This window comes from Sus scrofa, chromosome 12, assembly GCF_000003025.6.
Source record: "Sus scrofa isolate TJ Tabasco breed Duroc chromosome 12, Sscrofa11.1, whole genome shotgun sequence".
Taxonomy (NCBI): Eukaryota; Metazoa; Chordata; class Mammalia; order Artiodactyla; family Suidae; genus Sus; species Sus scrofa.
In genome coordinates this window covers 18,060,176-18,071,809 of record NC_010454.4, presented here as the reverse complement: position 1 = coordinate 18,071,809, position 11,634 = coordinate 18,060,176, and the positions used below count along the sequence as shown (strand labels likewise).

Here is an 11,634-nt window from a genome sequence, read left to right as displayed (position 1 = left end):
CTGCTGTGCTGGTGGGGTGCACAGTAGGTGCTCAGACTGGGTGGCTGAAGCTCTAGGCAGGCCCTGCCACCAATTGCCATGTGACCTCAAGTAAGTTACAACTTGTCTCTCCAAGAATTTGCTCATTAGCAGTAGATGATTTTTTCTTCTTTTTTTTTTTTGCTTTTTAGGGCCACACCCACCCCATACAGAAGTTCCCAGGCTAGGGGTTGAAATCAGAGCTACAGCTTCCGGCCCATGCCACAGCCACAGCAATTCGGGATCCAAGCCACGTCTGCGACCTACACCACAGCTCATAACAACGCTGGATCCCCCACCCACTGAGCGAGACCAGGGGTTGAACCCGAAACCTCATGGATATTAGCCGGATTCATTTCCATTGCCACGATGGTAACTCCAGCAGTAGGTGATTTCTGAAGCTCCTCCTGGTGACAAAATGTGATGACTCTGGGACTTCTGTGTCTGCTGCTACATTATCTGCTGTCCACCAAGCTCTTGGCAAGGTCAAAAGCGTGGGGTGAGGTAGGGTGTGGAGCGGCAAGACCCTCCTGCCAGAGGATCCTGCTGCCGCTGTCCTACCACAGACCCCCATGCACTCCGCCCCCTGCTGGCCTCTCCAACACCCACACCCATCCATCCCCACTGGCTCTGTGGGCTCCAGTCACAAATTCTCCCACATTTTGTTCTCCCCACAAGCCTTCATGCCTCAGAGCCTTTGCACATGCTGTTCCCTCTGACTAGACACCCTTCCCTTAATTCTTCACCTTGTCTTCATTCTTTAGTGCTTACCTCCAATGCGGCTTTGCCAGAGGCATCTCAGGCCTCTGGGGACAGTCACATTCAAGCTACCCTTTCCGAGCACCCTGTGTTTTTCCCCAGCTCTCATATAATCATGGCTATCAAGTAGTCAGATGTTTAATATCTGTCCAGTTCTGCTCTTAAACCTGTGAGAGGGGTTCCTGCCATGGATCCCACTTTATTTTTTTTAACTAAAAATTATTTTTGTTTTTGGCTGCCCCACAGCATATGGAGTTCCCCGGCCAGGGGTCCAATGCTAGCCCAGTTGCAACCTACACAGCAGCTGCAGGAATGCCAGATCCTTCAACCCACTGTGCAGACTGGGGATTGAACCTGCATCCTGGTGCCCCACCAATCTTGTGCCACAGCAGGAACTCTCATGGGTCCCCCTTTAGATAGCTCTACCCTGGACCTTCTCTGTCTGTGCCTCTCCCCCCAGGATGAAGAATCTGCGGGGCCCCCTTGGAGCCCAGGCCCATACCTTTAGATCATGCTCCTGATGTGTGGGACTCCAGGCCTGTTCCCTCAGAGGGAGGACCATGTGGGGTGACTAAGGGCCAGCAGGTGGCACTCGTGGATGGGAGTGTCCGCATGTGGGCACTTGAACCTCCCCTTGGGCCAGCATGGCTCTGAAGTGGGAAGATAGTGGGGGGCAGGCTGAGCGCAGAGCCAGTTCTTGGCATGCCACCCAGTTGGGCATGGAATTTGGATGAGTCAAAGAAGTTTACCTTAGGAGTTCCCATTGTGGCTCAGTGGAAACAAATCTGAATAGCATCCTTGAGGACTCGGGTTTGATTCCTGGCCCCGCTCAGTGGGTTAAGGATCCGGTGTTGCCATGAGCTGTGGTGTAGGTTGCAGATGCACTGGGATCTAGCGTTGCTGTGGCTGTGGCATAGGCCAGCAGCTACAGCTCCATTGGACTACTAGCCTGGGAACCTCCATATGCCATGGGTGTGGCCCTAAAAAGACAAAAAAAAAAAAGTTTACGTTAGAACCTGGCCTTCCAGATCATTGTGAAAGTACAGTAGGAGAATGGAACATATTTTATTGAACAGTTGTTAGCTTGATTTATAACTTTACAAGGTGCTGACACATGGTGTGAGGCCTCTGTTTGCATTCTCCTCCTGCCCCGCTGGCATCAGGGGTGGGCTCGGGTCAGGGAGGCTGTGTGCGGTACCCCTGCCCAGAGCATAGTGCCTGACCCAGAAGGGCAGCTAATAAATACTGGCTGTGAGAAACAAATGAGACAATCCAAGTAAAATGCTTGCTATGGTGCAAATGTCAATAAATATTAGCTATTGTGGTCTGTGGAATATGCGAGCAGGTAGGTGGGGCGGGGCCCGAGAACCATAAACTGAAGTGGTTTGTGCACAAGAAGGAAAGGGGACGGATGACCCCAGGGCCACACTTTCTTTTCTGAGGTCATGATCTCCTTCCTCCTACCTTGCAGGCCTCTTTCCCAGCTCTTCACGGCAAGGTGGGCACCAGGTAGGCATACTTAAGAGCCAGGGCGCCGCCGAGAGGGCCTCGGAGCTCCTGCGGCTGCATTTCCCCTCCCCTCAGAGAACAGTTGGGGCAGATCCCATCTCTGCCTTCAGCTTAGTTTCATCGCTTCACCCATAAAGCCATGCTGGGGTTGCGGGGTAGCTGAAAGAACTGATTTCATGCTCACAGGAGGCTGTGCTCTGGTGTGAGAGGAGCCTGAACTGGGGAGTCCGATCACCCACCGGACTCTGAACAAGTCATTTTGCCTCTGTAAGCCTCAGCTTCCTCACCTGTAAAATGGGATCATGAATAGAAATGGTGCATGGCAGGTGCAGGGTACACACTGAGCAACCAGGAAGACCCCTTGCACACAGCACACGTGAACCAAGGAGGGCAAGGCCCAGAACTCCAAACAGGAAATGAGATGAAAATGGTCCCCAGCCAGCCAGTGACTGGGCCAGGCAGCATCAGCAGGGAGGCCTGGGGAAAGGCACGTTCAGCTGCCTGCTGGTGGCCCCAGTCAGTTCTCTTTCCACAGCAGGGAAGTTGTCGATTGCTGCTTCATGATGGGCACGGTGCCACGCACAGGGCAGGGAACCCACATGGTCTCCGTCAAGGCCTCGGTGAAGCCAGGAAACCCTTTGGTCAAATTCCTCCTTGCATCTCCGCTGTCCCAGAAAAGACTCTCCCCCACCCCGCATTCTTGCAAATGCCCAGCAGGTGGCGCTGTGATAAAGAACTGAACCCAATTAACCCTAAAGCAGGCCAAATCAGGGGAGGAAAAAAAAAAAATCACATTTTGCGAACTGCCCACCAGGGGTCACCATACCCTCAGAACCGAGGTCTCAGAGATAAGAGTCCAGCCGCTCAGCCTCTCTGCAGGACCACTGTCGCCGTCCCCACTCCCAGGGCCGCAGCACCAGCAGCGGGGGTGGGGGTAGAGGCCCGAGGTCAGTGCGGCGGGAAGATGTCTGCGCACTGCTGCAGGATGAGTTCCACCACCTGGTTCTGGAACACCATGGTCATGGGCATGCTGGTTTCCTCCGTCTCAGGCCGGAGCAGCGTGGGCCCGAACACTATGGCCACACTCTGCACGGACATGCGGTTCTGTTCTCCGTGCTCGATCACCCTGCAGAGGGGAAAGGGGTGGGCGGGGGGGTGGACTCAGGGCCCAGGGCTGGGGGGAGGCGGTGGGGTGGGTGCTGCCAGGCCCGTCTTCCCATTCCCGCAAGGCTCCCCCGCTCACCGGCAAAGATGCTGGATGAGCAGCCGCAGTGTGTCATGGTTGGGGGCAGGCAGCGAGCGCACCAGGTCCCGCACACAGCGGCTGCGCTGAGCCTGGTCCTGCAGCTCTGGGCAAGGCAAGGGTCAGCGAGAGAGGGAGGGAAACAGAGCAGGCTGACTTCCAGTATTTTGGGGGTCCCAGCCAAGGGGGTGCCTAAGGCAGCCCACTGTAGCCCTACCCCATCCGCCCCACCTCCCCAGGCTCTCACTGATGGCAGTGATGAACTGGCGGAAGTAGCAGAAGGGGAAGAGGGGCTCTGGCAGTTCTCGAAAGAAGAGCTTCAGGGCGCCGGTGATCACGTGGACGTCCTCCCAGCGCCCGTCGTCCAGGTCCAGACGTTCATCTGCGGCACGGTGGTGGGGGGCAGGGGAGAAAAAGAGGTCAGCATCCCTTTGCGCCTTCGGGCCTGGGGCGGGGCCTGGGGGCGGGCCTCACCGTGGTCCACCTTATAGCGCAGCTTCTGGATGGTGGCCAGGTTTCCACTGATGCGGTACAGACCGTCGATTTCCAGCCCTGGAGCAGAGGGAGGCGCTGACCCCGGGTTTGGTGGGGTGGGGTGGGGCTAAAGCCCCCGCTATGATTCCTGCTCGGGAGCCCCGTTCTTTCCCCCTCAACCCTGCGCCCCCTCACTCCGAAGTCTCCATCTGAGGTCCCGGGAGGAGGACTTGAGACCCACGGAACGCCTGGCCCAGCCCGCCGGCGCCGAGTACATACCCCGGGCTTCGACGGCGCGGATGCACTGCTGCACGAAGCGCGGCACCGAGCTCCTCTCGCGCTCACACAGCACGGCCAGCGCGCAGCCGAACACCTGGTCTAGGGGAGAGGCTCGTCAGCCCCGCCTGGCCCCTGGGCCACCAGCACCCCGCTCTCCGGACCCCTCCAGTACCTTTGATGTAGCCCTTCTCCCGCAGCGACTGCAGCGTGGGCCGCCTCAGCAGGAACTTGCGGAGCTTGTACCGGACCTTGCTCACGTCACTTTCCAGGCCTCCGGGCACCCCTGACGCACAAGAATGTGGGGGCTGGGTCCGTCGGTGGCGTCGGGCTGACCCCACAGCCTCAGCCCAGCCCGGTGTCACCACCCCCAAAGGACGCCTACCATCTCCCCTCCCCGCAAGCTCACCAGCACCGGGTCGCGCCTCATCCTCCCGACAGCTTCCCAGGCGCTCACTGGACCCGAATACAGCGCTGCTCTCACTTTCCTCCTCGGGAGGCAGGTCTGCAGACTAGAATCACAGAGCCTCAGAGAGGCAGAGCCTGGGGCCAGTGGGCGGGGGCTTCCAGGATGTGAGAGACAGGAAGTGCCCTCCTAGCAGGTGGGGACTGTAGACCCCCCCAGGCAGAGTTCACTGTTCCTTCTTCCAGGTCCACTCCCTTCACCTCGACCAGGGAACCCCAGACATTCCCCTTCCTTCAGGCGGTGTAGACCGTCATCCTGTTCTCCCCCACCTTTTCATACCCCGACTACTCCTACCCACCTCCCGCATCCTGGTCCACTTTCCCCATAATTTTCCTTAGCGCCTCTGTACACACACCATGAGGTCAGCATTCCTTCCTGTGTGGCTCCCAGTTCGAGCGGGGGCCAGAGCACTGCCAACAATCTCAGCAGCATCGCCTCCCTGGATCTGAATTCCTACCTCGCTTAATACAGCCAACCAGGGCACCCAGTGTAGGCTCATAGGGAATCAAGGATCCAAAAGCCCGAGGCTGTTTGCAGGATGGTGGCTGTCAGAGAGGGCCTGCCCCATCTCTACTTATGTATGACATACTGAACTTAAAAAATAGAGGACTTTTCAATTCAATCCTTTAAAATTATGTCTTCTGGAGTTCCCATCTTGGCGCAGTGGCTAACGAATCCGACTAGGAACCATGAGGTTGTGGGTTCAGTCCCTGCCCTTGCTCAGTGGCTTAAGGATCCGGCGTTGCCGTGAGCTGTGGTGTAGGTCGCAGATGCGGCTCGGATCCCTCGTTGCTGTGGCTGTGGCGTAGGCCAGTGACTACAGCTCCGATTCGACCCCTAGCCTGGGAACCTCCATATGCCGTGGGAGCGGCCCAAGAAATAGCAAAAAAGACAAAAATAAATAAATAAAATTATGTCTTCTGGTTTCAGCCTGGTCGTTCCAGCCTGAGGCTGTTTACCAAAGTATGCACTTTTCTCCTGCCTCAGTTTGGAATGAGACACTCCCCTAGGATATGCCCACCTGGAAGCCCTCCTACAGAGGAGGCTGGATTAACATACTTAAGAAAGGCTGTTTTCTTCAGCAGCCACTATGCATCTGCAGGGAGGGGTGCTTACCTACTGTTGCCATGGAGCTCTTAGTGCCAGAGGGGAGGGCCCCACTCACAGTGGGCACTGATGCCCTGCATAATGGCTGGCCATCCCCTCTCTACCAGCCCAGGCAGCCCCCCCCCCCCCCCCGCAGCCTGCTTACCAGCTCCTGGATGCCCTGGGCGATGGCCTTGTGCCAGGTGCTGATGATGGCCTCCGAGTCATGCTGGATCAGGTACTCTGAGCCATCTCGGCTCCGCAGCTGGTGGGACACAAGTCACCCTGTCATCTTGGGTTCCCTGGGTCTGCCCCGGGGCAAGGGGCAGATTCAGAGATAGAGCTGATCGGTCCCTGTCCTCAGGAACTCAGAGCCTAACAGAGCAAGGACCTCACCCCAAGCCAAGGTATCTGCCCCATTAAAAGCAGCAGGTGACAGCATCTCTGTGTTACAGGTGGGCAAACTGAGGCTCAGAGAGTGTAAGCAACCTCTTCATGGACACACAGCTAGTGAGTGCTGGAGCAAGGATCTGAGTGCAGCATATCTGCAGGGCTCAACTATCTGGTACACTTTCCCCTGCCCTATTCAGCCTCCCCATGAGCCACAGAACACTCACCCAGAGGACCAGCCAGCAAAAAAAAGTCAATGAAAGAGACTCCCTGTGGGAGTCTCTTGTGGCTCCCTGCCCCAAGCCACTATTTTATACTATTGAGGAGCAAGCAGATATTAACAGCCTGGGCTATTTTTCAGCTGACTGCAGTTTGCGTGTCCCCATTCCCTAAGGAAGTTTGCAGAGAACAAAGTGGGGCAGTCAGCAACTCGGATGGGTCTCTCCTCAGCCTCTGGCTCTGAGAACCAGGTGTTCAAGCTTGAGGTGAATGTTTCATTGGCCGCAGCTCACACCAACACTGCTTTTGGGTCCAATGAAGAGTCAGAGTCAGCAAAAACTGTCAGACAACAGGGTACAACTTCCAGAATCAGAGAGGGCTGTATTTTGGCTGTCTACCTATTCAACTTGAATGCTATTTAAAAAAAAAAAAAATGCTTTCAGGAGTTTCTGTTGTGGTTCAGGGGTAACAAACCCAACCAGTATCCATGAGGATGCAGGTTCGATCCCTGGCCGCAGTGGGTTAAGGATTTGGGCATTGCCGTGAGCTGTGGTGTAGGTCGCAGATGCAGCTGGGATCCCGTGTGGCTGTGGCCAGCAGCTGCAGCTCTGATTTGACCCCTAGTCTGGGAACCTCCATATGCCAATGCACGTGCGACCCTAAAAGCAGCAAAAAAAAAAAAAAAAAAAAAAAAAAAAGCTTTCAAAAACAACACAAACCTGTCTGTTCTACCCCACCTGCTCCCTGCAAAGACTAGAGAACTTCCAGGGGGCAGATAGCGTGGCTTCACTCTAATCTGAATGGACAGAAACCCTGCCTGCTATCCCAGAGATTGGCCTGACAATGCTTCTAAAACAACAGCCATTCATTTTGGCAGCTCTCTCAAAACATAATCAGTTCATATTTGAGTTTCATAAGAAGGCAAAGCTGTTTAGTTACATATCACTGTATTTCACGAGACAGTCATCCTGTTGATTGCACAGGCAAGCTGAGCGCAAAGCAGCTATTCTCAGGGGACCACTGCTGAGGTTTTCAGTGGCTCTGGGGTGACTGGGAGACCGGCTATCCTCAGTGATATAGAATTGGGGGCTTCTCTGGAGAAAATTTCTGGAGTTGCCTACAGGTCACTCGAGTGAAGAGGGCCACCAGCCAGGGGAAAGCAGGGGCTCCCCATTTCCATCAAGACTGTCAACCTTCCCCTCAACTTGAGGAGCTCCCAAGAGTACCATCTGCCTTCCAGTCCTCACCAGAAGAGTCAACACAGAAAAGGACACATTCAAGCTCCTTGCAGCGTTGTTTTTTCTGAGCTGAGACGGAAGGTCACAGTTTTGGCTTTCATCAAATGTTACCTGAAGCAGCCCCAAGAGTCCCTTACTAAACTAGAATAGAGCTGCACACTAAACATTTCTTCACGAGCCAAGGGTTAGGAAAAAGTTTTGATTTCCCTTAAAATCTAGTAAGGTTCCCATCAAGCCCAAATAATAAGACCCATGTGTCTGTCCTTATGTTTTCACTTTAGCTATCAGGAAACTAGGAGCAGATATTTTTCAGCCACGGCAACCTTAGCACCTGCGTATCATCTAGCCCCTAACCCTTCTCCACACCGCCTCTTCCTCCAATTTGTTTTGCCTGGGTTTAGCTTTTCAGTGGCTTTTACCAGCTCACCCACCATATGCATTTTTTGGCCACACCCATGGCATGTGGAAGTTCTTGGGCTAGGGATCAAACCTGAACCACAGCAGAGACCTGAGCTGCTTCAGCGACAACAGTGGATCCTTAACCCACTGGGCCACAAGGGAACTCCCACCATATGCATTTTTTTTTTTTTTTTTTTTTGGCTGCACTGTGGCATATGGAAGTTCCTGGCTCAGGGATGGAATCTGAGCTGCAGCTGCGATATAGGCCACAGCCGAAGCAGTGTTGGATCCTTAACCCACTGCACCACAGCAGGAACTCCCCACCTCATGCATTTTTGTTGTGAGGTGCCTCAAAACATTTGGGGACTGAGGTGAGGCTAAAAACAAGTTGAAAATCAAGACAACATGTGGACGGTGAAGGGTGTGGCCTGCGAGGGTCTTACCTGGGCCCCACCTGGCCACCCTTCCAGGCATGAGAGTTTCATTTCCCAGAGACCCTTACTTGGGACCAAAGACTCGGGTGCACTCTCCTCCTAGAGAGGGAGCTCCAGAATCCGTGATGCCAGAAACACGGTGGATGGAGCCTCAAGGCAGGGTAGCTTGGCTTTGAGCCCTGAGAATTCCAGCCCCAACTCTCCTGAGGGCCCCTTCTTGGGGCTTGAATTAGGGCAGGTCCCAAGCCGTCAGTAAGCCCCTTCTCCTCCCCTCCCCCCAACTCACCTCCAGAACATTCTTCTTGCTTGATTTGTCTTTGGGGGCCCAGGTGAGAGAGGCCCCCTTCAGCTCCACTGTGTACTCGGGGGTGGAGAGCTTGGAAGGCTGCCTCTGTGGGAAAGGGAGCATGGTTACAGGGTGCCCTCAGCTCAGGCAGGCCTGTCACAGCACCCTGGCTCCAATCCACCAGGCTCCTTTGGCTCCAGGGACAAATGGGGTCAATATCTCTAGGGCACGGGACCCAAGGGTTCCTGGAACCCAGAGATCCCAGTACTTCTTAACTATGGAGCCTGCAAGCTGGCTGGGTGTTTGCTTACCTGCCCACCTAGGAGAGGAAAGAAGAAGGATGCAGCCCCACCTCTGTGAGCAGGTGTGTCCAGTCCCCAACCTGCCTGCCCCCCCATCCTCAAAGACTCGTCCCTCTGCTCAAGGTGGCTGGAAGGGCTTGTCTTGGGAGGAATCTGCTCTCATCACGCCCTGCTAAGGCCCAGCTCCCTTGACACTCGTGTTCCATGGTCTCAGACCTAGCCTTTGGGCAAGCCAGACTCCCACAGGAATCAGGAACGGATGGAGTGGTCCCTGCCCTGGGAGCCTGGGCCTCACCAGGCCGCCTGCAGCCGAGGTCTTCGAGTCCTTGAAGAATGTCAGGACGCCGCCCTCCAGCACTGTCCAGGAGGCACTCCAGTGCTTCTTCCTAGGTGGGGATGGGGAAGTGGGGGTGGAGGCAGCAGGGCTTGGATGTAGCCCTGGGCTGACATGCCCCTCCCACCCCACCCAGGAGCAGGACACAGAGTTTAAGAGCACAGCTTGGGGCACCCAACCATAAAGGGTGGACTCCCAACTCTAACACCTGGTAGCCAAGGGGCCTTGGGTAAGTCAGTGACTCAGTGTCCTCACAGGCCCTCATAAGTCACTAGGAGGGTTAACAAGAGCCTGGCATATGGCAAGTGGTCAGTGGACATCAGGCATCACTAAGGGCCCGCCGGGGTCTGGGGGCAGATGTGCTCTCACCGGAGCCGCTTTCCCTTGTCCACTGTCTTGGTGCGATGGAGCACGCCTGCCTTGTCCAGGGTCTTGATCTTAGAGAAAGGGGAAGGAGGAGGTAGTTAAGGGAGGAAGCGGCAGAGGCTCGTCCCCTGCTCAGCCAGAAACTCCCCACAGGTTGGGCCTGAGTCTCCACTGAACCCTCTTCACCTGGCGCAGCCACCTGGCCGCTGGTGGTGGGTGTCTCTTCCCACAGCAGCAGCAGAGATTTCCTTCCAGCTCCCAGCCTCACCCAACTCTGAGCTTGGGGCGACCCAGAGCCTAGGTTTGTCCAGCCCGGCTAGAGCCTGGGCCTATGGTGGAGACCTGCCTCCAGAGCCAGTCCCAGCCTCCAGAACCTCTAGAAACACCCCAGTTCTTTGGTGGGGGTCCCGCCAGATCCTACATACTCCTTCTCGTCCCTTCTCCTCAGGGGGGCTGGCCTGGGCTGGTGTCTCACTGTCCTGGCTGGATTTGCGAATGCTCCGTGGGGCAGGGACAGGGACCTGGGGAGAAAGCCACTGTCATAGAGAATCCTCTCCTCTCTCCCGGTTCCTCTCCCTTCCCCATTTGGTTACCTGGGGCAGCTCCCACTGAACAGAGGCGTCATCTGTGTTGTAGAAGTAAGGCTTCCCAAGTTGGTCCTCCAGCCTCACCCACTGTAGGGACAGGGATGGTCAGGGCTCTAGCTCACCTCATGACCAGGCAGCAAAATTCCCTCCAACCAGAGCCCAACATAGCCCCGTGGAGTTTACTGGGGCAGGGGTGGGTGGTGCAGTCTTGGGCTGGCGTGAAGCCTGCCGGCTTAGAGTGTTAAGGGCAGCGACCCCGCGGCTGTCTGGGCCCATCTGCCCGCCGCCCCTACCTGTTCTTGGGTGAAGTTGTTGGTGTACAGCGTCTGGCCATCCGGGCTCACGTGGCAAGACCAGCCTGGCGGTATGACCAAGGGCGAGGTGGGGCCGGGCTCACTGAAGGAGCCCACGGGGGAATAGTCTTCCTCTGGGTAACTGGTCAGGGACTCAGGGTAGTCCGCCTCGGGGGTAGGAGGCTGCAGAGAGCAAAAGATGGGTTGGAGGAGCCGGTAAAGACACGGACCCGCGCTTTCAGTCCCGGCCACGCCCCCTCACCCAGGGAGGTGGGAGAGGCGGGGTCAGAGGCTCTCAGAGATAGCCCCGCCCACCCACGACCCAGAGCCCTCTCTCAGCCCCCAGGGCGGTGGGGGCAAGGGGGTGGGGTCAGAGCTCCCCCCCTCCCCGAGCCAGCACCGCCCACCCCGGTGAGGCCCCGCCCCTCACCCTCTGGTCCCGGGGGCTGCCCGGGCTCAGGCCCGGCTGCATCTCCAGCTCGTCTTCCGGCTGGTCCTCAGACTCGTCCTCCCAGGCCGTCTCTCCCGTCAGCGGGTTGTAGAAGAAGACCCTGCGGCTCTCCTCATCCCAGTACTGGCCCCACTCGGTCTCGAGGCTCTCGTGGCTGCCCACCGAGGCGGGGGAGGTGGCCGGGCTGGCGGCGCCCTCGGCGGCCTCGAAGGGCGACTCCCAGGTGGTCACGCCCGTGTCGGGGTTGTAGTAGTAGGGGCGTCCGGTGCCCGCGTCCGTGTGCGTCTCCCACACTGGGCTGGGGAGGGGGGCCGCGGTGGCGCGGGGCGACGTGGCCCGAGGCTGCCTCTCCAAGTTCACGTACACTGGCTCCGGGGGGTCGTCCGCCTGCGGGAGGAAGAAGAGGCATGACCTTCTGGGCAGCTCCGGAGTCACAACGTCCCCACTCAGGCACTTAGCACCTGGGTGACTTTTAGCAAGTCACGCCCCTCCCTGCCTCAGTTC

The 11,634-nt window shown here is 56.9% G+C and overlaps 1 protein-coding gene across 7 annotated transcripts in view; it reads right to left on the bottom strand.

The window, feature by feature from the left end:
* Positions 1,821–11,634, bottom strand: part of ARHGAP27 (Rho GTPase activating protein 27) — a 32,983-nt gene continuing 23,169 nt past the window's right edge. For 6 of the 7 annotated variants that reach the window (XM_021066834.1, XM_021066832.1, XM_021066836.1 and 3 more), the window contains 15 exons: positions 11,110–11,517; positions 10,680–10,862; positions 10,393–10,473; positions 10,225–10,320; positions 9,803–9,870; positions 9,395–9,485; positions 8,798–8,902; positions 5,998–6,096; positions 4,689–4,791; positions 4,455–4,565; positions 4,283–4,381; positions 4,004–4,081; positions 3,777–3,911; positions 3,530–3,635; positions 1,823–3,412 (listed from right to left, as the gene is read on the bottom strand). In XM_021066834.1, coding sequence (XP_020922493.1) covers positions 3,235–3,412; positions 3,530–3,635; positions 3,777–3,911; positions 4,004–4,081; positions 4,283–4,381; positions 4,455–4,565; positions 4,689–4,791; positions 5,998–6,096; positions 8,798–8,902; positions 9,395–9,485; positions 9,803–9,870; positions 10,225–10,320; positions 10,393–10,473; positions 10,680–10,862; positions 11,110–11,517 — 1,941 coding nt within the window. In that variant the 3' untranslated portion in view covers positions 1,823–3,234. Of the gene's footprint in view, positions 3,413–3,529; positions 3,636–3,776; positions 3,912–4,003; positions 4,082–4,282; positions 4,382–4,454; positions 4,566–4,688; positions 4,792–5,997; positions 6,097–8,797; positions 8,903–9,394; positions 9,486–9,802; positions 9,871–10,224; positions 10,321–10,392; positions 10,474–10,679; positions 10,863–11,109; positions 11,518–11,634 lie in introns of all 7 variants that reach the window. The other variant, XM_021066833.1, reaches the window with a different exon arrangement.